Here is a 25,071-nt window from a genome sequence, read left to right on the forward strand (position 1 = left end):
TCTTACTTAACTAACTAATATACTTCTTGTCCCTAGCCTTAGGTTTGAGCATCGCTCACCATCACTTCGGTGAGACCCAGTCGAACACCCCCAGCCTTCGTGTTTGTTTGTCCTTGTCGCTTGACCCCAAGTCGCGACATTAGATCAAAACTCCCCCTCGCTGCCGGCGTTCACACGCAATTCCACTCACACTTTCACTCCCTATAGGTTGGGTGGTGCGCACCCCTATCATACGCTACAATACGTAGATAGCCTACTATACATCGCCACCACTCAGGGAACGAACCTTTCAGCACCTGCACTTCAGTGGGCGGTGCTTGTCCTTAAACGGATGTGTGGATTAGGTTCCTGCTGCATACTAGCCAAAAGCAGTACTGGGCCCCACGTGAATCGCGAACCCTAGCATTATCTTGGGCACCGTAGGTGTAAGCTAGCTAGTACGGCCTTTCATAGCACGTGCACCTCCCCTTCCTTCCCCCATCACCGTGGCTGATGAATTCTTCAACTGCTCTCGACTCGAGCATGCATTCGACACCCAGGAGCAAATCGACGTTTCCCGCGACAACCCAGAGAGCGATGGATCCAGAGCTCCGTTCTTCATTTGTGATCGGCAACCATGCCCTAATCGCACTCTGCGGTCCATCACTTCTGACGAAGGATGCTATGTGCCAATCCGACGAGTCCAGCACCCCAGCGGCCCAGCACTTCGGTACACTGGCACTTCGAGATCCACATCTCGCCACATCACTCCCATTCTGTCCCGACCTGCCTCCCCAGGCACCTGCATTCCCCAACCTGTCACCAGTACAGGTCAAGCACAAGGAGATCCCAATCTCCCTCAAGGAATTGAGGCAGTCGCACAGCCTACAGCAACCCCTCAAGCGATCCCCCAGCCCTCCTTGGGGCTGCGGTTGGAAAGGAACCCGAAGCCTGAGCCCTGTGACAGTCCAGCAGTTACTTGGGCCAGCTCGTCATCAGCAATCTCGTCCTCGACTCCAGTCCCTGTCGTACATCACCCCGCCTCCGGACTTCCTCCGTCGCCTCCACTGTCGTCGCCGCCACGAGGCCGCTCGAGCATTCGCTCCTCTCGAAGTTTGCCCGGCGGACAGTCACAACAGCCATCTTCACCCGTGGGCAGTCCTCCATCCCCCTTGTCGCTGGTAATGTCATCCCCAGCGTCCCCTCCCAATAAGGAGACACTGAGGCTCCTGCTCCCCCTCCGATACAATGGCAAAACCGTCATTGAGTGCGATAGATTCCTATCTCAACTCTGCATCTACTGGCTGGTCAATATGTCATTGGCTACCATCGAGCTCAAGGTGCAGGTTGCTTTGAGCCTCCTTGACAGCGACGCTCGCACCTGGGCTACCCCCTTCTTTGCCCAGCTCATATCAGTACAGTTAGGTACTCAAGGAGTCACGACCCCCTTCACCAATGAAGCGGCTTTTGCTACCGCACTCAAAGCCCGCTTCAGCAATCTCGACGACAAAGCTGCAGCACAGGTAAAGCTGGCCAAACTCTGTGCTGACAAATCGGTATGTGAAAAACGCACTGCCGCAGAGTTCTCCGCACTATTCAAGGGTCCAGCGGACCGTTCCGGGTATGGAGACCTGGAACTCCGCGACAAGTACCTGAGCGGCATCCCCTCCCGCATCTACCGCAAAATTGAGCTCGAAATGTTCACCACGTGGGAAGACACTGACAAGCACGCCACGGAGGTCGAACAAATACTTGACATCAGCTGGGCCCGTCGACCCGAGTTGAACAATTTCTTCTCAGCTCGAGGAGGAGGATGAGGTGGAGCACATGGTGGTGCACCCCGATCGCACGGAGCTTCGGCCAGCATCAACGCGGCCATCAGAAAAGGAGACTTCCCCGGCAGTTGCTTTGGCTGTGGGAAGCAAGGGTACCGTCGCTTCGAGTGCCCCAATTGTAAGGACAAGCCTTACACCAAGTGCGCTGATGCGCGGGCTACGGTTGCCTCAGGTTCCACCCAGGCCGTGACAAGTGCCCCTGTCACAACATCACCCTCAGCAAGTATAAGTGCCGCTTCCGCGAAATCTGAGCAATCTGAGCTGGCGGGCTTACTGGCACAGGTGAAGTCGATGCGCGAAGAGCTCAAGCACTACCGGGCGATGAAGGAGGAGGGTTTTTGATCAGGTCCGCGCTTCATGCTGCACGCGTCAGGCCTCGTAATAACAATCTGTACAATGTATTGGCGACTGCAAATGTGTACGAGTTGGACCATGGGTCCCAGCATTTCCTCATCCCAGTACGCCTCAAAGAAGAAAGATGGCACAAAGACATAGTCGCAATGGTGGACAGTGGAGCCACCACAAAGTTTATCAACAAGCATTTCATCACAGAGAATTGAGTATGAATGTGGAAATTGAAGGAACCAATTCCACTCTACAATATTGATGGAACGCTCAACAAAGATGGAAGCATCTCAGAAGTAGCCATGCTACAGATGCAGATAGGAGATCACATCGAGAAGACAGTGTTCACAGTCATGGACATAGGTCCAGAGGATGTGATCATCAGGTTGGATTGGCTACGTGAGCACAACCCCAAAATTGATTGGGAGACAGGCACGTTCAAGCTGTCATGATGCCCTGAAATGTGCAGTGCCAGGAAGGCTGGCCAAATGGAGCAAGCAGTGACTGCGCATGATACGGGGGTCAGGCCCACAGCGCGCAGGTGTTCTCCGAAGTCCAGATGGTCAGTCATCAGTGCCTGCCGGAGTAAGGTACTCCCGGACTTTGAGCCCGAGGAGGAGCTGGAGGAGATTGAGTGGACAGAGACCAACTTGATCGAGGCCTGGGAGCAAGGTATCATGCTTCCAGGCACTCCTCAGCTGTTTGTCGCAGCAGGACATACATACTCCCAGCTGTTCGCCGAGGAAGAGATCAAAAAGAAGGTTGTGAAGACTGCCGAGGAGTCAGTACCAAAGCAGTACCACGAGTTCCTGAACGTCTTCTCCAAAGAAGCATCAGAACGGCTACCTGAAAGAAAGCCGTATGATCATGCAATCAAACTCGTGCCTGCCTACTCAGTGTTCCACTCAAAAGTGTATCCCTTGTCAAACAATGAGCAGGAGGAGCTGGATAAGTTCCTAAAAGAGCAGCTGGCCAAAGGCTACATACGGGAGTCGAAGTCACCCATCTCGTCCCCCTTTTTCTTCATCAAAAAGAAGGAAGGGACACTTCGACCCATGCAGGATTATCGCTGACTGAATGCGATCACCGTTAAGAATCGCTATCCACTGCCGCTGATCGCCGAAATGGTAGACAAGCTCCGCGGCGCTACGCTCTTCACAAAGTTCGACGTCAGATGGGGATACAACAATGTCCGGATCAAAGCCAGTGACAAGTGGAAGGCAGCCTTCATAACCAACCGAGGGCTGTACGAACCCCTGGTGATGTTCTTCGGCCTCACCAACTCCCCCACAACCTTCCAGGCCATGATGAACAAAATCTTCCATGATCTCATTGTTGGCGGGAAGATCCTCATGTACCTGGATGACATACTCATCTTCTCCACCAACACGGTGGAGCATGAGAAGGTCACATGTGAGGTTCTTCATCGCCTTCAGGATAACAATCTGTTCCTGAAGCCTGAGAAGTGCAAATGGGATGTTTCCAAAGTCGACTACATTGGCTATGTGTTTGGTGGCGATGAGGTAGCGATGGATTTTGCAAAGCTAAAAGGAATTAACAAGTGGCCAGTGCCCCAGAACAAAAAAAATGTTCAGAAGTTCCGGGGGTTCTCCAACTTCTATTGCCGCTTTGTTAAGGACTTTGCCAAGATCTCGTGACCACTCGACCAACTCACAGGAAACGACCCCTGGCACTGGGGAGATGAGGTGTCGCGACTTGGGGTCAAGTGACAGAGGACAAACAAACATGAAGGCTGGGGGTGTTCAACTGGGTCTCACCAAAGCGATGGTGAGCAATGCTCAAACCTAAGGCTAGGGACAAGTAAATGTATAAGTTAGTGAGGGTAAGGAGGTAAGTACAGGGGCTTACTGACCTAGGGACAAGAGGTCGAAACTGAGGTCCCTAGGGCAGCAGAGGCTAGTTTATATACATGAGGGATTTAGGGCAGGCTGTGCACATTGGTCCGTGCGCAGCTGGTCTGTGCGCAGTGTTGCTGATGCAGCCCCGGGGGCCGGTGAGTCAGCACGGCTGTGTAAGCGGTGCCCGGGCTGCACCGTGCACTGCTGCCCCATCTAATCTAATCATACAGTAGATAAGGACTTGTCCATTTGAGCGTATGGTACAGAGGTCGCGGGTTCGAGCCCGTGAAAAGGAAAAAATTAAAAGAAATGGCTAGACACTGTGTCAACTCGTGACATGAGGAGCAGCACACATTTGATGAGCTCAAACGGCTCTTCGGCATCACCCCGGTCCTAGCGCTGTACGACCCTAATCGGGAAACATGTATTGAGGTTAATGCCTCAGGGTATGCCACTGGTGGCGTGTTGATGCAGAAGCAGGACAATGATAAGTGGCATCCGGTTGCCTTCAGATCTCATGCTACAGACCCTGCCCAGCATAACTACAAGATCTACAACAAGGAGATGCTTGCAATCATCGAAGCGCTATATGAGTGGCGCCACTATCTTGAAGGATTGCCCAAACAGTTCAAGATCATAACTGATCATAAGAACCTCGAATACTGGTGCACGTCACAGCACCTCACGCGTCGTCAAGCGCAATGGTCGCTGTTCCTCACATGCTTTGATTTCCGCATCACACATAAAGCCAGAACATCGAATGGAAAGGCTGATGCCCTGTCACGCCGATCAGACCATCAGGTCGGCGATGAGGATGACAACACCGATCAGATTGTCCTCAAACAGGAGCGCTTCCGCATCACCTCCACACAGCATGGGCACACTTCGGTGACAGCTGATCAGTCGCTCCTAAAGTGCATCAGAGAGTGTTCAGACAGGGATTGGGCAGTGGCCGAGGCACTTGAGAAGGTGCAGAACCTCAGTTCCCCTTGGCTGCAGAAGGGCTTTGAGGAGTGAAATGCTGAGCAAGGGCTTCTGCTGTTCTGTGGGTGTGTATACATCCCAAAGAATGCGGAGCTCCGGCAGGATATTGTCAAGATCCACCATGACTCGCTGATCACTGGTCACGGCAGTCATGCCAAAACTCTCGAGCTGGTATTGTGGAACTACTGGTGGCTGGGGATGTCTAAGTTCATCAATGAGTACATAAGCACCTGCGACGTGTGCGACCATACCAAGACATTCCCAGCCAAGCCCCAGGGTCCACTGAAGCCAAATGAGATCCCCGAACACTCATGGCAGATCATCACCACTGATATGATTGTTGGCCTGCCGAAGTCTGATGGAGTCAACTCAATCCTAGTCACCACCAACTGCTTTACCAAGCAGGTTCACTTCTCTGCCTGTCATGAGACCCTGATGGCAGAAGGTGTGGCTGACTTGTACATCTGCGACGTGTTCAAACATCATGGGGCCCCGGCCAAAGTCATATCAGACTGTGGTCCCCAGTTCACGTCAAAGTACCTCCATGTGGTGTACAAGGGATTGGGGATCGAACCGGCACTATCTACGGTGTTCCATCCTCAGACAGATGGCCAGACCGAGCACTGGAATCAGGAGATCGAGCAATACCTGTGTGCTTTCACAAGCCACAGGCAGGATGATTGGGCAAGGCAGTTGCTGCTTGCGGAATTCACGCTAAACAACCGAGTTCACTCCGCAACCGGGCACTCCCCTTTCTTCTTACATCAGGGGTATCATCCTGAGATCCAGGTGCAGATCAATCTGATGTCCATGATGCCCACAGCCACCGACCAGCTTAAAATCCTGAAAGAGATCAGGGATGATACATGCTCCGTGCTTGAGCTGTCAGCTGAGCAGATGAAGGTGTACTATGATAAGCACATGCAGGAGGCACTGGTCTTTGCACCAGGGGACAAGGTCTGGCTTGATGCCCGAAACCTTAAGCTGAAACAGCCGAGCAAGAAGCTCAGTCCCAAGTGCCTCGGACCATATGCCGTGTGGCGAAAGCTCGGCAACTTAGATTACAAATTGGTTCTGCCGAAGTCGGTGCCTGTGTACCCGGTGTTCCACATCTCCTTGCTTAGCAAGTATGCGCATAGCAAGATCCCGGGCCGAGAGCCGGAGGAGCTGCCTGCCATTGAGGTTGAGGGCGATGAGGAGTATGAGGTTGAGCAGATCAAAGATTCGAGGATCTTCCAGCATCAGCTACAGTATCTTGTCAAGTGGAAAGGTTATGACGACTCGCATACATCATGGGAGCTGGCGTGCAATGTTGCAAATGTGCCGGCCCTCATAGCCAACTTCCACCAGAAAAAACCAAATGCCCCTCACCGCCTCAATGCTGCTGTTGCAACTTGAGGTCAAGCGACAGAGGAAAACCAAACAAGGACACTGGGGGTGTTCGACTGGGTCTCACCGAAGTGATGGTGAGCAATGCTCAAACCTAAGGCTAGGGACAAGATAATATATTAGTTAAGTAAGAAAGAAATACAAAGGGATGCTTACTGACCTAGGGACAAGAGGTCGAAACTGAGGTCCCTAGGGCAGCAGAGGCCGGCTTATATACAGGGGAAGATAAGGGCAGGCTGTGCACATTGGTCCGTGCGCAGCTGGTCCATGCACAGCATGCTGATGCAGCCCCAGGGGCCAGTGAGTCAGAGCGGCTGTGTCAGTGGGGCCCGAGCTGTGCTGCGCACTACCACCCATCTAATCTGATCATACAGTAGATAAGGAAATGTCTGTTTCAGGTGTATAGTACAGAGGTCGCGGGTTCGAGCCTGCAAAAGGGAAAAAATTAAAAAGACGGCTAGGCGCTGTGTCAACTCGTGACAGCCGCTGTCTTTGGTGGTCTCAACTTCCAGCCAATGCCTTCGCCACTGACTGAAGCACACTGCTGCTCCAGGTGGGAGATGGGCAAGGGTGCCTCACATGAGGTCATGTGCTGTTGAGGGGGGGGTAATGTCACGAGTTGACATGGTGTCTAGCCATTTTTCAATTTTTTCCTTTCCGCAGGCTCGAACCCATGACCTCTGTACTATACGCTCGAATGGACAAGCCTCGCCGGCACATCACATTCTCCTGTAGATTAGATTAGATAGGATGGTAGTGCACTGCACAGCTCGGGCTCTGCTGACACAGCCGCTCTGACTCACTGGCCCCGAGGCTGCGTCAGCATGCTGTGCACGGACCAGCTATGCACAGATCAGTGCGCACAGCCTGCCCCTATCTACCCCTGTATATAAACCGGCCTCCGCTGCCCTAGGGACTTCAGTTTCAACCTCTTGTCCCTAGGTCAGTAAGCCCTCATGTATTCCTTTTCTTACTTAACTAACTAATATATTATCTTGTCCCTAGCCTTAGGTTTGAGCATTGCTCACCATCACTTCAGTAAGAACTAGTTGAATGCCCCCAGCTTTTAGGTTTTCCCCTGTTACTTGACCTCAAGTCGCGACATGAACCATCAGTTGTCAGAGCAGGCATTGCAGGTCCAAAGGCCTGCGTTCACACCAGTGCCAGGTGACCACCCTGTTTGAGATCTATGTGTCTGTAGGTTATAGAATTGCGGGGAAAAAACACATACACTGTAACTCCAAAGTGTTGGATTTGTAAGGTGTGGTGATCCAAGACAGAGCAGGAGCCATCAGAGGTACAACAGAGACCACAGAGTGATATCCATGTCAGAGTGTCATACAAGCAAGGCAAGTGCGGAGGGGGCTTCCCGCAGCCCTGCTCGCAGCCCCTATCCTGAATGGCAACCCAGGATTAACTCCATCCGCATACGCATTGGGTTTGCACCAAGTTCCATCTTGGAAAATACTGGGGACGAGGCGGATTGGAACAACGCCGGGTTCAAATCAGGCTAAACCTGAGACACTGGCTTCAGATTTCCCCATGACACTTGAACTCTGATTGAATCCAAGATAACTTCTGGTGTTGTACAGTTGCAGACAACCAAAGTCATCCGTTTTTTTTGCCAAATTTTCTGGGCCTTGTGAGTCTTCGCAAACAATTGTAAACCCTAGTTAGATCATGTATAGACTGAGAAGAATGATTTTGCACGAGCGGTGAAATTTGTGTTTTGAGGGCCAAATATTTGACGGAACCCCCAAATAATCCGGAAAAATGCCGAAAAATCACCAATCAACTCTATTCTTATTGTTGCACATGTTTATGACACAGGATTTGTAGTCAAAGAATTAGATGAGCCATAAATAAATGTCCTTATGCTTAGGTGCCCAAAAGAGCCACAAATCATTACTGTTCTTGGAATGCCCACAAAGACCAGAAATACTTCCAACCTCAAGAATCAGTTAAGTCCATTGGGACTGGTGCTAGTATTACTATTGCAAGTACCCCAAGGCCACATTTGCAGAGGTGAAATGTGTTGCTCAGAAGGTGCTAAGTAGCACGTGCCTGATCAGGGTCATGTGATTATACACTAAAACCTCACGTGATTCATGAGCACATACTGCAAGATCTGAATGGCTGCCTAATGGGCTGTTCGGAAGCAGAAGCAGCACTGGCTGGTGACACAACACGCAATGCATGCTATTGAAACAATTCTGGACAGTCTGTCCTGTAGCTACAGACTTTTTGGGACAGGCGGGGACAATTCTACGGAGACTGAACCATCCCCCGGGAGCGGAGATCTAACCATCCCCCTCCTCGGGGGATGCCTCAAGTGCCCCCCAATATTTCTGGCAGGGGTGCTTACCCTCCAAAACAGGAATGGCCTCACATGCATTCCTGATGAGAAAAATACTTTAATCACGTGCAGCTTCCATTTCAGGAAGACTGCCTCCTGCTGTATTAGGGAGGTTCGCTATCGCCATTTTATGGCCTCAAATGAAAATGTATTATGAATTGGGTGTTGAGGGAATGGCAGGTGGGAGCAATACCCAAAAAGGGCAAAAAACGAGGCTTCTAATCCTGTTGGGGCATAACCAGATTAGGCAGATCAGATAAGATTATTGCCCTGGACTTCACCGAAATCCAAAACAGGAATGGAGCGATAGTGCAATGTCACGTGATCTGCTCGAAAAATCAACAATCAAGCGCCCCTGCCAGAAATATTGGGGGGTGCTTGAGGCATCCCCCAAGGAGGGGGATGGTTAAATCTCCGCTCCCGGGGGATGGTTCAGTCTCCATAGAATCGTTCCCGCCTGTCCCGACTTTTTTGTCAAACAAAATCAGCTCGAAAATTTGGCGGACTCTAAATGTCATGGGAACATTACAAACTCATTGGATTTGGGGGTTTCTAGACCTGCTGAATCCAAATCTGAACTCCATTTGACCCCCAAAAATCCCGATCGAGCGGTACAGAATTGGATGACTTTGGTTGTCCGCAACTGTACGGTTTGGACCCCTCAAATTGAGTCAGACTACAATTCACCTGTCCCGCGCGATATCTACACCAGCAAATGCCATACAATATCATTGTTGTTATTCCGTGTCGTGCACGCGATGGCCAATGGCATTTCTGTCTATGACTGCTGTCGATGACAAAGGGCCTGTTCCGGGAAAGGCTCCTCAAGAGTTTTTGACAGGTTATTATTATTACTATGAGGCACTGATAGTTTTTGACTAGTTTTGGAAGTGACTTATCCAAGCCTTTAGACAGCGACTACACCATCCTATCTGAGTCCTGCACTGCACGGAACATTACCATACTGACAAACGAGATTGGCTGAGGTGCAGATACTGGTTCCGTGGCGGGTGGCATGTCTGACAGTAGGCCACGGAGTCTTCAAAGGACCGCTACATTTGCGTGATGATTGATCATCCACGAAAACCAGATCACCCGGTAAGCCCCGCATCCTGATGTCATCTTTATACACATCATCTATCCGAGTCTCATCTCCATCAGCAAAACCAGATTCATCCTGCAATCTATTACCTGACGACACAATCAATGTAATCGAGCACCATAATTGTACATGAGAGATATACGATTATTGAGGCGAGTCTGCTTTGGCAATTTCCCAATCCATTGCAATAGGTGCAATATTGGCGGCTATTGGCAAGATACACATTTCTTGCATCACCTGGCATGAATGTACCACCATTATATTCCTACACATAATATTATAATGTTATGCTTTAATAGTGAATGTCGATTGCCTGAACAGGCTTAATTACTCTCACCTGGTCACGGTTCCCGGGACAGCCGCTGATGAATACACGGAGACTGAAGTATCTCCCTATGATGGAGATCAAAGTGTCTCCGGCATGGGGAGACATCTCCGGCGTGTGGAGACACCTCCATCAATTTTCCACCGTGGGGCGCTTGCTTCAAATTATTTGTGTCCCCTTTGGGCGATCACGTGACTGGATCACCATCGCCCGATCTCTTCATCGGCTTTCGGTAAAGTCCGGTTCTTTCTCGTTATCTAATCTGAGTTGCTGCCAAATCAGGCTAACTGAGATTAGGGTTAGAAACTCACTTTTTACATACTTTCCCGCACCCTCCTGCCTTTTCCGGCACTGGCCATGATAAATATATTTCCATTAGAGGCCGAAAACTGGCCATAATGAAACTCCCCGATACTATACGAGACAAAATCTTGGTCACCACCCAAAGCGGCAAGTGCACGTGACTTGGGTATTTCTCTCACACTGCACGTGATAGAATTTCCGTTCAGGGAGCTAAGCGCCCCCTCAGAGAAATATCTCTTAGACACCGGAGATATCTCCCCATGCCGGAGACACTTCGATCTCTGTCATAGGGAGATACTTCAGTCTCTGTGTATTCATCAGCGGCTGTCCCCGGTTCCCTGGCCCCCGGGGTCCTCACAAATAAATTGTGGCAGAAACATTACAAATAATGTTTATTTTCTCATAATTATATAGGTACTAACTACTATTACAGGTGCGCCAGTCTACAGGTTCTCGCCTGATCCAGCCGCCTGATCCTGTGGGCGTCAAGCCGCAAGCTGGGCTCCTGAGGCTGGCAGCTGGTGCTACTGTGTCTCAATGTTCTGGCTCAATGTGATATCAGCAGGTCATTCCAGTCACAGAAAGTATGAAACTTACTTGTTCTACCACTCAAGCAGTTCAGCTTTGTGTTGAGTTATGCAGATTTGCAACCTGTAAATCACACTATGTGAGTGCTAGATTATAAGCATGATGAGACACAGCCGGAAAGAGGGATTTGAAAAGGCTGTAACTTACCAACTTGAAGAGCAGAATTGAATGGGATATTTGAGGTCCTCGGGCTGGCGAGGACTGTACTGTACTCATATGCGCTCAGGTGCGCTCTCTTATCTGCAGTCGGCAAAGGAATTTTCAAATAGCATGTGTCTGGCTCACCAATAATCATGAGCCTCGCCATTCGGCGACTCACTGAATATAGCTGCTGACAGACAAACCGGCTAAAAGCAAAATATAATTTTACCTTGTATCCAGACCTACTGTATCCATGCCCCATCGCTGCAAAATGGGGTATGGATACTGTGGGTCTGGGTGCGAGACAAATACCATATGGCTGCATGCGTGATGGGCGTAGTCATTGTATCATCGTAACAGTTGAGATCTGGCCAGCGACTCATCATTCTAATGCTCCAACAGCATACTGGAAGACTCACCTAGTACTCTACACCACATTTCCTCAAGTCACAGCTGTGAAGACATTAGTGTATTTGGCACACCTAGCAGACTATGCCCCGAGTGAGTCTGTTGATGCCGGCGCTAGTGCTCATGGCTCGGACATTTAGACAACGACATAGACTTAGACGAGCTTAGACCCTGAGGATGACGAGGAGTCAGGACACAGAGGACGAAACAATGTACTAGATATGCTAATGTAATGACTTTTGAAGCCTGATTATCTGTACGATCGGTCAGCGCACCCTTACATCGCATCCGTTGTTGCATTTGTCAGCATGCAGTGTCGGAATCCATACGATACGCAACGTGATTGGAATTAGAATATTTATATTGCTTTATTTAAAATACATACCAAGCCTTAGCAGACTATCACAATATCTGGGCATCCATACAATCAAGTAAAATTATGATGACGTGTCTGCAATCGATTATCAGACACATACCATTCTGGCTCTAAGTTGCACACGCATCACCTGAATGTTGACTACTTCATGATCATGTCCCATAATTAGACAGGCGTGTAATTACATATCAGCAAATAACAAGCATGGACAATCATGATGAATACTCATAACTAATATATTGTATCACACGTCGAACCTGGTTTTGCTGATGTCCGTCCGAGCTGAACCCAATCTCAAAGTCAGAAAATTGTCTAAAAGTTTGTTATCAGCCTGTTGTGATACTACTTCTTAGTGAGATGGAAGGGCGGCGCGGTGGCCTGGAAAACTATACAAGGCCCGGGAGGCCGCTTACAGCCCAGGCTGGGGAGTTGTTGACATCGTCGCATTTGACTCAAATACCGCTCGGCTAGTGACTTCAGATCCGGATATGCCGCGCTCTGACACCAGTTGACGACATCCAAGTAAGTCCCGCGCTCTGTGTCGAATGTGTGTCAGGCACTGATAGAGCCGTGAATAGTGGTGCGTAGGTTGGATCGCTGCGAAACAATACAAGGAATCCTCAATGTGCGACGCTTCCGTGCTTCAGATCTCCTGTCCAGGCTCTCCGAGTATCAATCTCGTTAACTCCAGATTACTTGCTACTTGGCTCCGGCGTCTTTCTGCAATCTGTCGAGACATTTTGAGGGCTGCCTACATGTATTGAAAGAAAGCCTTACGGCATGTTGATGCACATTTGCACTTTGGATTGCAAGTGCATTTCCCTTCATGTAGGCTGTTAGTCAAACCAGTATAGTACGGCGCAAGATGTTTCCTCGCCTGCAGAATCCCCTGGAAGAGAGACTACAGTACCACCTGGGCATTGTGTGAAAACACCAACGGGACCATGTGGGCCGAAAGTCTTTGTTTCAGAGGAAGTCATGGCCGGTAACAGGAGAATGACACAAGGTGTAGCTGCATGCATGTGCGTATATATACGATACGCACTGATTGACCTGCCATGAGCAAGGTTAGTTCTCATTCAATGTGATGAACGAGATAGGCGATAGATATGTCGGACGGGTCTGATAGACCCAGGCCCTAATCAATGCTATCCTTCCCGGACAATGGCATCCGCACTCGCGAAAGGGTCCCCCTATCCCGCATTCCACCAAAGGCTAATTATACCGAGGACGGTGACAGCTGTATGACACCCATGGGACAATGTGGAAAGAAATACTGACAGCAAGGGAGCGGTTTAGCCTTTCTGGTCTTGCCGGACAAGTCAACTCGGCTTCAATGCGCATTCGCGAGTGTCTGACGTTGGCGGCATTGAGTCTCCATGGGGGGGATCTCTATGAATTCGTCTCCGAATATCCCATTGCAGCGACCAACTATACCTTCCTATAGGACATCACTATGTTATTGCATCAGTCTACGCGCCCAACCCATGAACATGACAGATAGCACGTATCAATATTTCAATTCTGAACTGAATTGTCGCACGGATCTAGTTCATTGTGGGTAGTAAAGAGGTTTCATTCGGGGAAATAAGGGGGACGTGCCTGGTATCAAGTGGCTGCTACAAGATAAATCTCACAACCCAAACGCACTCGAAGGCCAACACGCAGACCGCACGCAAGGCAAACGGTCGCGTAGACGAGACGATGATGCACCCGAAGAGGCGCTGCCGCTAGCACCGATGCAGCTTGAGCCTGGAAAACGTATGAACACAAAATTCCGATTGAATCGCATAATTGCACACGTACTGCTGCCAGCGTTGACGTTGAAGGGACCATACTGCTGGAGAGGGGAACCGACATCACGCATCTGGTATTGCTCCACTCGTTCATACCATTTGCGCGCTCGATTCTGATGCATGTACAACGGGATCCGAGTAGCAAGTCCTCACCGCGGCGTCTTCCATGACGGCTGTCGATGCCGAAGGTACCTTCAATTCAGACACCGGATGTAAGCCGGTGTCGATGCACCGGAAAGTACAAGTTTCCGCGACGTGCATGTGCCTTTCAAGAATGTACGACTGGAGCTCTTCTCGCGCAGCCGGCCAAGCCAAGCTTTGAGCTTCGAGCCTCGCGGGCGCCCCAAGTTTTCGCATGGTTAAATGGCCAAGCACTTGCGATTACATGGATTCGTAACAGGTCGTCAGCCGTCGTCGCTACAGGATGCTACAGAGATGCGAAGATGAGTAGTACAGACCGTACAGCAGCAATAGATAATAAATCAGTGCGCAATGGTCCAGCAGGCATGTGGGATGCAAGACCCAAAACAGAGATGAGAGAGACGGAGAGCACAAGGGCATCTCGCGCCCCGTCCAACGGAAGATGGGAAAATGGGAGAATGGAAGCAGCCGCGCCGTCACGTATTCCCCTGCCCCTGGTACCGCTTGATGAGCTCGCGCAGCCGCGCCTGCCCGAACGCGAGCTCCGCCCGCGGGGAAGGCGCCTTCGCCGGCTCCGTCTTGCCCGCCGGCGGCGGGTCCTCCGACGCGATCGGCGCGAGCCGCGCGTTCGTCTTGTTCCGCTCCGCCAGCACGGGCGGCGCGCGCGCGAGCGACGCCGTCGAGGAGAGCATTGGCGTCGCGTGCGACGAGGATATCATCGCGGGCACAGACGTGGACTTGATCATCCGCGCACGCCGCGCCGCGAGGTCCGCCGCTGGCGACGGTCTCGCGTCGCCGGCAGTAGGCCGTGGGCGCGGCGGCGGAGGCGCCGCCTTTGGAGGCTTGGGCGTCGGCAGGTGGACGAGCCGCGCGATCGGCTTCGCGCTGGCTGAGCTCGCGCCCGGGACCGAGACCGGGGCCACGTCTGCTCGTGCAGGCGCGCCATTCGCGCGCTGAGGCGGAACAGGCTTCGCCTTGGGCTCGGGATGGCTGTCGCGCTGCTGCGTGGCAGAGGCCCAAATGGCGGCGACGGCAGTCACCTTCCCGCCTCGTCCGCCGCGCGCAGAGCGGATGTCGTAGCGCACCTGCGGGTCAACGGGACGCGCGGGGAGCGCGAGCAAGCGCGGTGGCACGACCGAAGTCTTGGCGTCCCCGCCTTGGCTGGGGTCTGCGGGCCTGGCGGCAGCGGCAGCGGCGCGGTGGGGGGCTTCTGCGCGTAAGGTGCTGATGGGCACGAAACCGGACGAGCGCGGATTGGGGGCTGCAGTTACATCCTCTTCACTTACATTAGGACGGGGCTCCTGCGGGGCGTCGCTGCTCGGGACACTCGGAGTAGGTGGGCTCGTGGGGTCCGCCGCAGGTGCGGGCATGCCAGCTGGGGGGTGCGGCGCCGTCGCGTCGTCAGGTTTCTCGGCCTGCATGCGCCCGAGCCACGCCGCAACACGGCCGTGCGAGTCTTCACGCGCGAGGTCGGCCAGGCCCACCGGCGCATCAGGATTGGCGGGCGGCGGCGTGCCAGACGGGGGCGGCACCGCGGGCTCGATGCTCCCGAGCCACGCCGCGACCCTGCCCTGCGCGGTCTTGCGCAGCTTCTGCAGCTCCTCGTCCTTCACCTTGCCTTCGCCGCTCTTGGGCCCGCCGTGCCGCTCCTTGTCTTTCGACTTCCGCGCCCCGATAGAGCTTGCCTTCTTGCTCTCGCGGTCGCGCCAGCGCTCCGTCAGTGCCCGATCGTCGTCCTGGTCGTCCGCGTCCGGCTCGAGCTCGGGGCCCGGATTGGGCTGCCCGACCTTGAGTGTCTTCGCGTCCGAGTCGAGCCCGGGCAGCGTCAAGCTGGATATGGCGGAGTCGTTGGCAGGGTCACCTTCTGTTGGACGAGGTATCGCGATGGGCAGCACCGTGCGTACGTCCGGTCGTGTCGCCTTCTCAATCTTTCGCGTCCCCACCTGCGCGAGCAGCTTCGCCTCCAAGGCGTCGAGTCCGCTGAGGCCGCCGCCGCCCGCCTCTGCATCAAGAGCCCGGGGCACCTTGAGGGAAGTGACCGCTGCAAGTGTCGGGGTCGGCGGCGTCTCTTCCGGTCGCGCGGCACTCTCAGGAAACAGGGTGTCAACACGTGGTGCGGCAGCACGGAATGTGCCCTTCTCTACGTCTGGGACGCGGGGGAGGGTCTTGTCCATCATTCCGGCGTCTGCACGCGGCGACGCGCCAGATGCCGACATGCCGGGGTTCTCGCTATCCGCCAGGGCGGCAATGCGCTCGAGCTGTTCCACCTGCGTCACCTGCATGGACGGGTCCAGGGAGAAGGAGTGTTTTGGCGACAGCATGGGGCGTGGAGAGACGACGGATCCCTGCGAGGGGGCGGGCGATACGGAGAGGTTGAGCGTCGGGAGACGGCGCTGAGTCAACGGGGAGGAGGAGGGGCTGAGGTCTGCGGGCGCCTGCACGGGGACAGGTATGGACGACGATGCGGGAGGAGGCGCGACAGGCGCGTGGGCTTCGGGTGCGGTCGGCAAGGCGTAGCGGTGCGCAGGCGGCGACACGGAACGATGGCGTGAGGACATGCGGAGGTGCGACGCGATGCGCGAGGCGCGCTCGCCTTTCCCTTCCTCGCGCACTGCGGCGGAATTGCTGGACATTGGCATGGGCAGTAGGGGCTGCTGCGTGGAGGTTAAAGGTGACACAGGTGCAGAATATAGCGGCTGCGAGGGGACAGGTTCGGTGCTCGAGGGTCGGGCTTGTGGTATATATGGAACAGGGAGCGAGTGAGGCTGGAGATAATAGTAGTAGTGGTGAGATAGCGGGGGAGATACAGGTGGCGAATAAATCGCATCGTATGCTGAGTGAGCCGGTATAGGTGGCGGGAGCCAGACCTGACCATGGTCTACATAAGGCAGAAGCGTGGGCGACATGGGCGGCGGGGGAGCATAAGCGTAGGGGCTCAAAGGCCGCTCCAGTATCGGCGGGGGCGACAGAGGTGGAGGAGAGTGTATGGCACCGGGTGAGGGGTCGTACACTGCCGCCACCTCGTATGGCTGTGAATATAGGTCGCGATCAGGAAGTAGAGGGATAGCAGAAGGATGCAAGATCGTGACAGGGACGGTGAGGATAATATCCTTGCTATCGCTGATGTCAGTAACACACATTAGGAGAGTAGAGAACGCCCTTGCCTTCCAATCCCCATGGACAGCTTGACGTTAACATGGCACCTCACCTCAAAAAGGGCCTCGGCCGTCCGACGACCCTCTTCATCGCCCTGCCGGCGTCCACCTCTCACACCTCTCGCGTGCGGTGGTAGATCGAAGACAAGGGTAGCTACTCCCTCCGCGCCGGGGTGTATGATGTATTCGGGCCCTCGAAATGTAACGCTTGTCAGCGTGTCATTGATCTGCAGTGGCTGCGTGCTCCCTGACGGCTGATTTGGTAGATAGAGCTCTCTGGTGAGCGCCACGGAGAGGCCCGAGTTCTGCGGTGAACAACTTAGGCAAATTGAGACCGGCAGTGCCCAGTCGCACACTTACCTTCTTCGACGAATGATTCTTGACCTGCAGCTCTACGCAGCCAGGCTGACCAGCGATCATGAATCCGCCAATCACCCTCCCCTGCACCCAGATCCTGCCGTTCTCACCGACGACAACAGCCTCCGGGTCCCCGCCTCTAAGGTCTTCTTCGAAGGTCTCTACTACGTCAATCGGCTTCTTGTCAAACACGAGGCGGTTCTCGCCCTTCCATGCGACGCCGACAGTCGCGCGCACTTCGTACCGCACCTGCGCAAGCCCCGAGCCGAAATCGATCGCGGACGGGGACGAGGCGGGGAGGGGAAGGCGGAAAAGAAACGTCGTGATCCCGCGCCGCGCGGTGTGATAGTGCGTCGGCACAGGCGGGTCACCAGGCAGGGGGTGCGGCTGCACTGCGTTCGACGGAGGTAGGCCAGGACCCTGGAAGAATCGGCGGGTGTGCAGGAACGTCGAGGTGGCGGAGTGATCGCGGGACGTCAACTCTGTGGGCCATGAGCGAGCTGCAACAGACCAAGCTGAACACGGGACAGACCCTCGACAGCGTAGAGCTCGACCATAACCACGCCAATACCGAGGCCCTTGTCCGCCTTGCATTCGAGCTGCACCTTTCCCGTGATGGCATTCCCGGAAACGTACATAGAGTCAGCAAGCTGCAGCGACACCTTCACCTTTGCATGGTGAGGCGAAGCATTCATAGGCTCTAGCTGCGCTTGTCCGGCCATAACGGCATACAAGTGCCCGAGAAGAAAAAGATATGGAGAGTTGGTAAATGAGGCCTCGAATAGCGAGACGATCCAGCTTCGGGCACCGATACACGTTCCACGCGGGCCCCAGCTGTTGCGTGCAGAGTATGATTCGAGCACTTAGCCGAGGAGGATCCAGAGATATTCATGAAGACATTGAGATCCAACAGGTAGAGGACGAGTAGTACCACTGAATATGCATTCAGGACGCTGGAAAGTCGAGGAACACCTGGATCAGGTGTTACAATATCAATTTGAATGCTAATAATATACACAAGGCTATTTTGCGACATAGCTTTGTCAGCAATAAGCTAGCATTTAAAGACAAGTAGCCTAATTTAGCTGTCTGAATCCTTCCACTTCAGGACTTCATACGCACTAGATGATCGTGCACAAGTTATCGCTCTTCGTTTAAATCTGCAACACCCATCATCGGTGCCTTCGAATCTGCTGATATCGCGGATCACGCAGGGCAAGCTAAGTGGGGGCCGTCAATGGATACGAACTGTCATAGGGCTTAGCCTTAGAGGCCGGGTTGTCTTGTGTCAGGCATTAGAGTATACAGAGTCACTTCCGCCATCAATCATGGATGTATCTTTGGTGAGCGCAAACCTGCGAAGTGCTGCCGTCGTACGATTGATAATTGCAGTGTTAACATTGTGAAGGTACTCACCAGGCCATGCACCATGAACACTGTGGAGAAAGCCTAATGGATACTACACTAAAGCAGCTTTGGGTATGTTTTCCTTATGTTCTTCCTTCTAATTTCGTCTGGTTGAGAGAACGGTAATTTGATAATGCCGTACCGACCCCTGCTCCGATGCACAATCTTGTGACCTCGATTCCATACAGCGCCTGCATCATTTGGCCGGCCGAGTACGAAGGAATGGAAGCCTGATCGTGGCACTCTGGACTTTGCTCGTCCAGCCCGGGCAACCGGTGCGATCATTTCATTAGCCTGGTTTCCGCAATTTTTGACGACGAATTTGTCCGCGTCGAACGTGTTTCCTCCACCCTGAGCTATTAAGTTCTCAGGAGACGGGTCATGTTACCGTTGAGGCGAACAACCCACACGGGCTCGTCCCTATGAATGTTCGCGGAATGATCGATGCTTGGACTCTACTCCCCTTGGCTAGTCGAAAGCTTGCTTAGCCTCCGCGGCTCTGCCAATGGTGCCTTTTCAAATCCGGCTAACACCCTTCTCATGGCGCGGACACTCGTATTCTTCCGCTCCGTCTGGTTCATGCTGACTAGGCCATCCTAGGAAATGCATAAATGCAAGCGCTGTCGTAACGTACGCTGTCTGGCGGTGTCAGTGCGCCCTTAACTTGTTCGTTAAGTTAAACCTCAGACTATGCCAGGAATTTGAGGACTCTGCGCCGGCGCCAGGCATGAGTTGCTACCGTCGTGAATGTTCTGCACCGTTGTCTCATCCCGCTGATCTGGGGCAATATTTCCTGCCCTTTTATGTTTAGCGCTCTATTAGCGCCTGTGTAACGGTCACAAATTTGACAATAGTATCTATCATTCCGTCGATCTAATTCCGACGATCTCCCTAGCTTATTTTGGTAACTACTCCTAGCAACTTCTGCGCGCACCCCTGCTGCAGCCAACTAACCAAACATAAGCCATGTGCATGCATACTATAGGAACTGCAGCACTGCACAGCAGACTGTAGAGGCAGTCGAAGAATCCTCGGCAGCAGCGTGTTACATCATGGTTGAGGGGTTCAAGAGAGGGCAATTGACAGGGATGCCCCAGATGTTCTATCATCTGGGGTGGGGTTATACGAGACAATTATTTCCGGTCATCGACGCGGTATCATGCCACGGGCTCCGGCAACACCAGGTCTGGGCGCAGGGACAAGTTCGGCGTGACAATTCACTCGGAAAATTGGACCCCTGTGACATACGACATTGTTAGCCGACGGACGGAGCCATCTGAAGGCAGCCATCACCGCCCCGATCTCTCACCCCCGAGCACGATGTCGGGGCACGCCCATTATAAATGCTTCCGGGCCCTCATATTGGCCCGCTTCGCTTTGCGTCGATACCTGCTTCTCGGTAAACCTGGACTTGCACGCCCCCCATGAGCTCGGACTCTGAGGTGTGTGGTCTGCGCCATACGTGCCGCGTCGAGCCTGACGCGATAGCAACCGCGTAGCGATCACCGGTCCCGTTGAGGGCGTCGCTCGCCATCGACTTCCTGGTTGTGGGCGGAGGTGCGGTCGCTAGGCAGCCTTCGCGGGTGCACACTCTGATGCAGCCTTCGAACAGGGATCGCTGGGTTGGCGAGTGCAGTGGCGCTGAGTCGTGCGGGACACAGAGTGCTCGTTCTAGAAAAGAGTGATGGCCTTCGAAATGTAAGCGACGATGCCTTCCGTTCGCGGGCAATAGTATCGCTGACAAGGATGGCTGACCATGCATAGCGACGGGCTGGTGGCGTCCGCATACCGCCCAACATGTCGAAGATTCTATTTCATTGGGGATTGAAGTCGGATCTGCGGAGGATTGCCCTCACATCACAGCCAATTCTCTTCTCACGGTGTACGTCACAGTGAAGTGTTCCACGAGTGTGGGTGAGCTAAATGGCCTGCAGTCGAGGATGCAGATCTCCTGGGAATTCAATTATGGGACAATGAGCTTCTACGAGACACGCAGGGGGAGTTCATGTTGACAACAGTGAGTCATGCCAGTCTAGTCGCGTTGCACCGCGCAATTTGACGCAACTTACTAGCACGCCGACCTCCATGACCTGCTCTATGAGACTGCCATAGGACAAGGTGCAAAAATCCGCAACAATGCAGAGGTCGTCGCTATTGACTGCGACAACTCCAGCGTTGAGCTGGCATCCGGAGAAATCCTCACAGCGGATGTTATAATCGGCGCAGACAGCGAGAGAGGTATCTCTCGGCAGACAGTGATCGGTCAAGAGGACCGGGGGACATTCATAGGCCTCAGCATGTTTGAGTACGTGGCACATCGACGCTGGCATGCTGTACTTTCTGATAGCAGCTTCTTGTAGCGCTACCTTCAGTACTGCCATAGCGACAAAAGACCTCACACCAGAGCTGGCACAAATCATCAATGTAGAGGGCGTAAGTCTACGCATTGCTCTCACCCGCGTACATTCAGGAGCTGATTGGATACAGGGCACCGTCTACATGGCGTTCGGCAATGGCTGTGCTGCGTCAGGATACCCAATTGTGAGCCTGTATCGAGCCTTAATACGGGTACTTTGCTGACACCACAGCCAGCACCAACATAAAGAAGTTGCTTTCCATTTCATCCTGCGCGACGACCGCCCTGATGGGGCCTACGGTGACCCCCCGACCGGTGACCTCGCCAGCCGCGTCCCGGACCCTTGTGATACTAGGTATGTCGCTTGCGTATGTTACGTGCGCTCTGGCCGACATCGTGATCAGATTGCGCCTAGTCGCTAACCTCTCAACGAATGCTGTCCGCGTGCCAATAAAGGACTACGCAGACCTGCAGGACTGGATCCACGAGAGCGAGAAGCTGGTCCTCGTTGGCCAGGCAGCCCATCCCTTCCCCGTAAGCTGCCGCTGTTCTCGAACCTCGTCGGTGCGCTGAGGCTCTGTGTAGCCGGGTTCCATCCAAGGGACAGCCATGGCGACCGAAGACGCAGCTGTCCTCGCGAAGCTCTTCGCGCATCTCAGCACGCGCGACCAGATTCCAAGCTTCCTCTGGGCATATCAGGACCTGCGGCTCGGGCGCTGTACCTCGGTGCGCAATACAGAAGTCAGCACGATCGCCTGGATGACCATGGAGAACGGGCCCGAACAGCGGATGCGTGACGACGGGATGCGCGCGAAATTCCGTGCGGGCAAGAACGTCATGGAGGGCGAGGACGGTGAGGAAGATGCGCCGCAGTGGGAGGAGATCCGCACCATTTTTGGGTACAACTGCGAGGACGAGGCGGATAACTGGTGGATCAAGTGGGGCCTGCTGAGGGAGCATGCGAAGGAAACGGGCGGCGTAAGGTCGCCATGGCGGGAAAGCAATAGGTTTGACTGGGGCAACGTGGCCATTCGGGTCAGTGAAAACGTAGGCGAGTGATGATCTCGTATGATTTTGGAGACGACTGTGGTCGTGATCTCCCACCTTGGGACGTACTATGTTGCGTCTGTGACGCGTTCTTCTCTGCATTTTGATTATGATACGGCTTTCGCGGTGACGATCTAGTATATTGCTTGCCCTGGGCATAGTATTCGCTTGCACTTACATATATTTATGTCGAATTCTATTGCACTGCGGCGGTCCTACGACGGGCACAATTGAACAGGCTACAGCACGCGTCCCTCGCAGGAACACTCTAGAGTTTGGCAGGGAATACATCGGAGTCCACATCTGGTGAACGCTCAGCAACGCCGGACAATGCCCTGCCGCAACTCCTCTTCCCTGTCACGGGTGTTAGCCGAGCTTGCCCAAGGACCGAATTAACAGCGAACGCTTACCGGTATTCGAACATGACCTGTGCCGCAACGAATAGACACCCGCACGCGACGGCCATGAAACGTATACCTGTGTTCGCCGTTGCAAGATCAGAGCGACGAGTCGTGCGAAGGCGAAGAGGCGATACGTACCTTCCCAGCCGCTGATCAGCTGCTGCAGCATGAAGCTCATGCCGTCCGTGCCGATGACGAAGCCCACCAGATTGGCGGTCATCATCATGAGGATGCTGAAGACGGCACCGATAGCGCAAACGTGTCGATACCACGTTTGCGTGCCATACTGATTTGAGACATGGAACGCGCGTTAGCAGCCTTCCAGGGGCACATCATACAAGGTCGCGTACCTTCCTAGGGGGCAAAAGGTGCCTGGCAACCAGTTCGGGCAAGATAAACAGGCTGACTAGCCATCCCCACGCGAGTAGCTTGAACGAGAGGTCGTGCCATAGGGCGACGAAGGAGAAAACCAGCAATGTCGTGAAGACAACGTTGTTCGAGCCACCGAGGGGGATGTAGATGTACCTGATGATATGCATAGCGCGTTCACATTGTGAGTCTCAGGGTCTGTGCGTGGTCTCACCTTACGATCCACAGGTTGTAACTGCGGTGCCAGCTGCGCCAGAACCCGAGAGTCGAGTAATTATTTGCCATACACCGCACCATATTTTCAGGGGGGTCGATGCCGTCCGCGAGGGCCCACAAGCGGAAGAACCGCCATGGTATCAGCAACTAGATCGCCGCCACGTTAATGACTTGACCGCTTTAGAGCCGTGGAACACGAGCCTTCAACCAGACGATGATTAGGTTCCAGAAACCAATCATACTGAGCTCTGCAGGGGTATCGCCTCCCCACGCCTTTGAGTCTTTGATGGCCACAACGTACATGAAGTGCAGGATAAACTCCATGGTAAGCAAGCAGACAACGAAGCGCAACAGGTAGCTGATGGTAGTCCGTACGGGGACAGCGATTGGTCGCGAGAGCTACATCATAATCAGCGTCCGAAACGTCGCGTATATACGGTACGGACCTGCCACATGAAGTCGTTGAATGTCATGATCGGCCCAGCAATATATAGTGGCGCGTATAGCGCGTACGCAATATAGTTCATATAGGTATAGGTGTTGAGCGAGTGCGCGATCCTGGGCCGCTGCTTTTCGGACAACGCGGTGTCTGGCTTATTGTCTCTTGAGAAGCTGAAGTAAAACGGAATGGAGTCAACTCACATCAACGGGGCCCGCCTTGTTGCATGCCCAGTAGTAGTCCATATTGAACGAGACCAAACGTAGCATTGTGATGTTGAAGCTAACATGCCACCGCGGATAGACACCCTTTATATTATCCTATTGACATCGAGGATAATGCTGAGCAAATGAGTGTATTTCTTCGGTATTGTACATACCAGAACATCAAGAGACGGGTGAATAGCGGCAAACCGATAACCCTCATTGCGTTCGTTGGCGAAGAGGACAATGGCATTGAATATCCATGTTAAGACTGGTCCCAATTTTGATCCACGGCATGACTTCGCAATCACATAGTTGAGTGTGAGGATGACAAGGACCTTGACAGCGCTCATGCCATGAAGACCCGCAAGCATCAACAACGAAAATGCGAAAAGGAACGGAACGAGATGTAAATTATTAGGAGACAAAGACGTCAGCCTTCGTGAAATGTGGGTATAGAGTAGCTTGCAACCGAAGAAAGCCCCAGATAGAAGCATGAGAGATGGAAGGTTGTTACGAAACGAGCGGTATTGTACATCACTGTTATCCTGGTGATTGAACAAGAATGTGAGCTATGTTGTGACGAGCAAGCACGTAGAGCATAATTTGGCGAATGTTGGTGAAAATGGGACGCCCTGATGTGCGAAGCCGACAAATACTCGTACAGCATGACGCATATTGAAATCGTATCTCATCGAGCTACGTACTTACCACTGAGCGACCGAATAACCAGCCTTTAGACAGTCGGCGCTGGTAGAGCGGATAGTTAGTATGTGATGCTAGGCCAACAGGTCAGCTTAGAGAAAGGCAATGTACATGTACATGCAAGCTTGCGACGCACGGTGGCTGAGTGAAATGGGTATCCAGATCATTATTGGCACAACGATGCAGACTATTATAATGTAGGCGATGAACTCTGGCGTTCTCCATCTCGGCAGTGGGTGAGGTTCATTCTCAACCTGAGGTTTATATGAAGATGGTATGTCTACGGTGAGCCTCGTAAGGCCCCTGCGCTTTCTGGTGCCTTCATGAACGAGCTCGAAGGACGATGTGGGTGGGCGCAAATCGGTGGGCATTTGCAGAATAGTGTCACCGTGCATTAGCAGTCTTGATCCTCGCGAACGGGAAATCAGTGCATGAAAGTAGACAAGTTCAAGTGTAGCAGCACGCAGAGCCCAGAGCGACTGTGGTGGC

General features: G+C 53.2%; 6 protein-coding genes across 6 annotated transcripts; 2 read left to right on the top strand and 4 right to left on the bottom strand.

Annotated features, from left to right (window-relative positions):
- Positions 1-283: 283 nt before the first annotated feature.
- On the top strand, positions 284-1,796 carry POSPLADRAFT_1151690 (hypothetical protein; the record flags this gene model as incomplete). The annotated part of the gene is made up of 2 exons (XM_024486568.1): positions 284-344; positions 454-1,796. Coding segments are annotated over 2 exons (1,404 nt in total), but the record flags the coding sequence as incomplete, so codon positions are not given.
- An 8,402-nt stretch (positions 1,797-10,198) lies between these two features.
- Positions 10,199-10,662, bottom strand: POSPLADRAFT_1103264 (hypothetical protein; the record flags this gene model as incomplete). The annotated part of the gene is made up of 2 exons (XM_024483241.1): positions 10,199-10,242; positions 10,497-10,662. Coding segments are annotated over 2 exons (210 nt in total), but the record flags the coding sequence as incomplete, so codon positions are not given.
- A 550-nt stretch (positions 10,663-11,212) lies between these two features.
- Positions 11,213-11,802, bottom strand: POSPLADRAFT_1041218 (hypothetical protein; the record flags this gene model as incomplete). Its single annotated transcript, XM_024477865.1, has 1 exon — positions 11,213-11,802. A coding segment is annotated over exon 1 (153 nt), but the record flags the coding sequence as incomplete, so codon positions are not given.
- A 2,601-nt stretch (positions 11,803-14,403) lies between these two features.
- On the bottom strand, positions 14,404-19,427 carry POSPLADRAFT_1049149 (hypothetical protein; the record flags this gene model as incomplete). Its single annotated transcript, XM_024479676.1, is given in 10 exon segments — positions 14,404-17,037; positions 17,136-17,387; positions 17,443-17,921; positions 17,951-18,273; positions 18,410-18,411; positions 18,856-18,875; positions 18,989-19,100; positions 19,120-19,202; positions 19,255-19,309; positions 19,380-19,427. The coding sequence occupies 10 exon segments, from the start codon at positions 19,425-19,427 to the stop codon at positions 14,404-14,406; spliced, it is 4,008 nt and encodes a 1,335-aa protein (XP_024335799.1).
- Positions 19,428-20,249: 822 nt separating this feature from the next.
- POSPLADRAFT_1184700 (hypothetical protein) lies at positions 20,250-22,368 on the top strand. The gene is made up of 11 exons (XM_024489095.1): positions 20,250-20,288; positions 20,346-20,403; positions 20,459-20,544; positions 20,611-20,728; positions 20,781-20,863; positions 20,919-21,151; positions 21,207-21,279; positions 21,334-21,387; positions 21,439-21,557; positions 21,607-21,736; positions 21,788-22,368. The coding sequence occupies exons 1-11, from the start codon at positions 20,271-20,273 to the stop codon at positions 22,259-22,261; spliced, it is 1,446 nt and encodes a 481-aa protein (XP_024335800.1). The 5' UTR covers positions 20,250-20,270; the 3' UTR covers positions 22,262-22,368.
- A 195-nt stretch (positions 22,369-22,563) lies between these two features.
- Positions 22,564-24,977, bottom strand: POSPLADRAFT_1151293 (hypothetical protein; the record flags this gene model as incomplete). The annotated part of the gene is made up of 11 exons (XM_024486517.1): positions 22,564-22,603; positions 22,660-22,726; positions 22,789-22,936; positions 23,001-23,175; positions 23,234-23,382; positions 23,431-23,634; positions 23,682-23,824; positions 23,874-23,994; positions 24,054-24,425; positions 24,589-24,656; positions 24,719-24,977. 11 exons carry the CDS (start codon positions 24,975-24,977, stop codon positions 22,564-22,566), a joined length of 1,746 nt encoding a protein of 581 aa, XP_024335801.1.
- Between the last annotated feature and the right edge of the window lie 94 nt (positions 24,978-25,071).

Source organism: Postia placenta (genome assembly GCF_002117355.1).
Source record: "Postia placenta MAD-698-R-SB12 unplaced genomic scaffold POSPLAscaffold_13, whole genome shotgun sequence".
NCBI classification, from domain to species: Eukaryota; Fungi; Basidiomycota; class Agaricomycetes; order Polyporales; family Adustoporiaceae; genus Rhodonia; species Rhodonia placenta.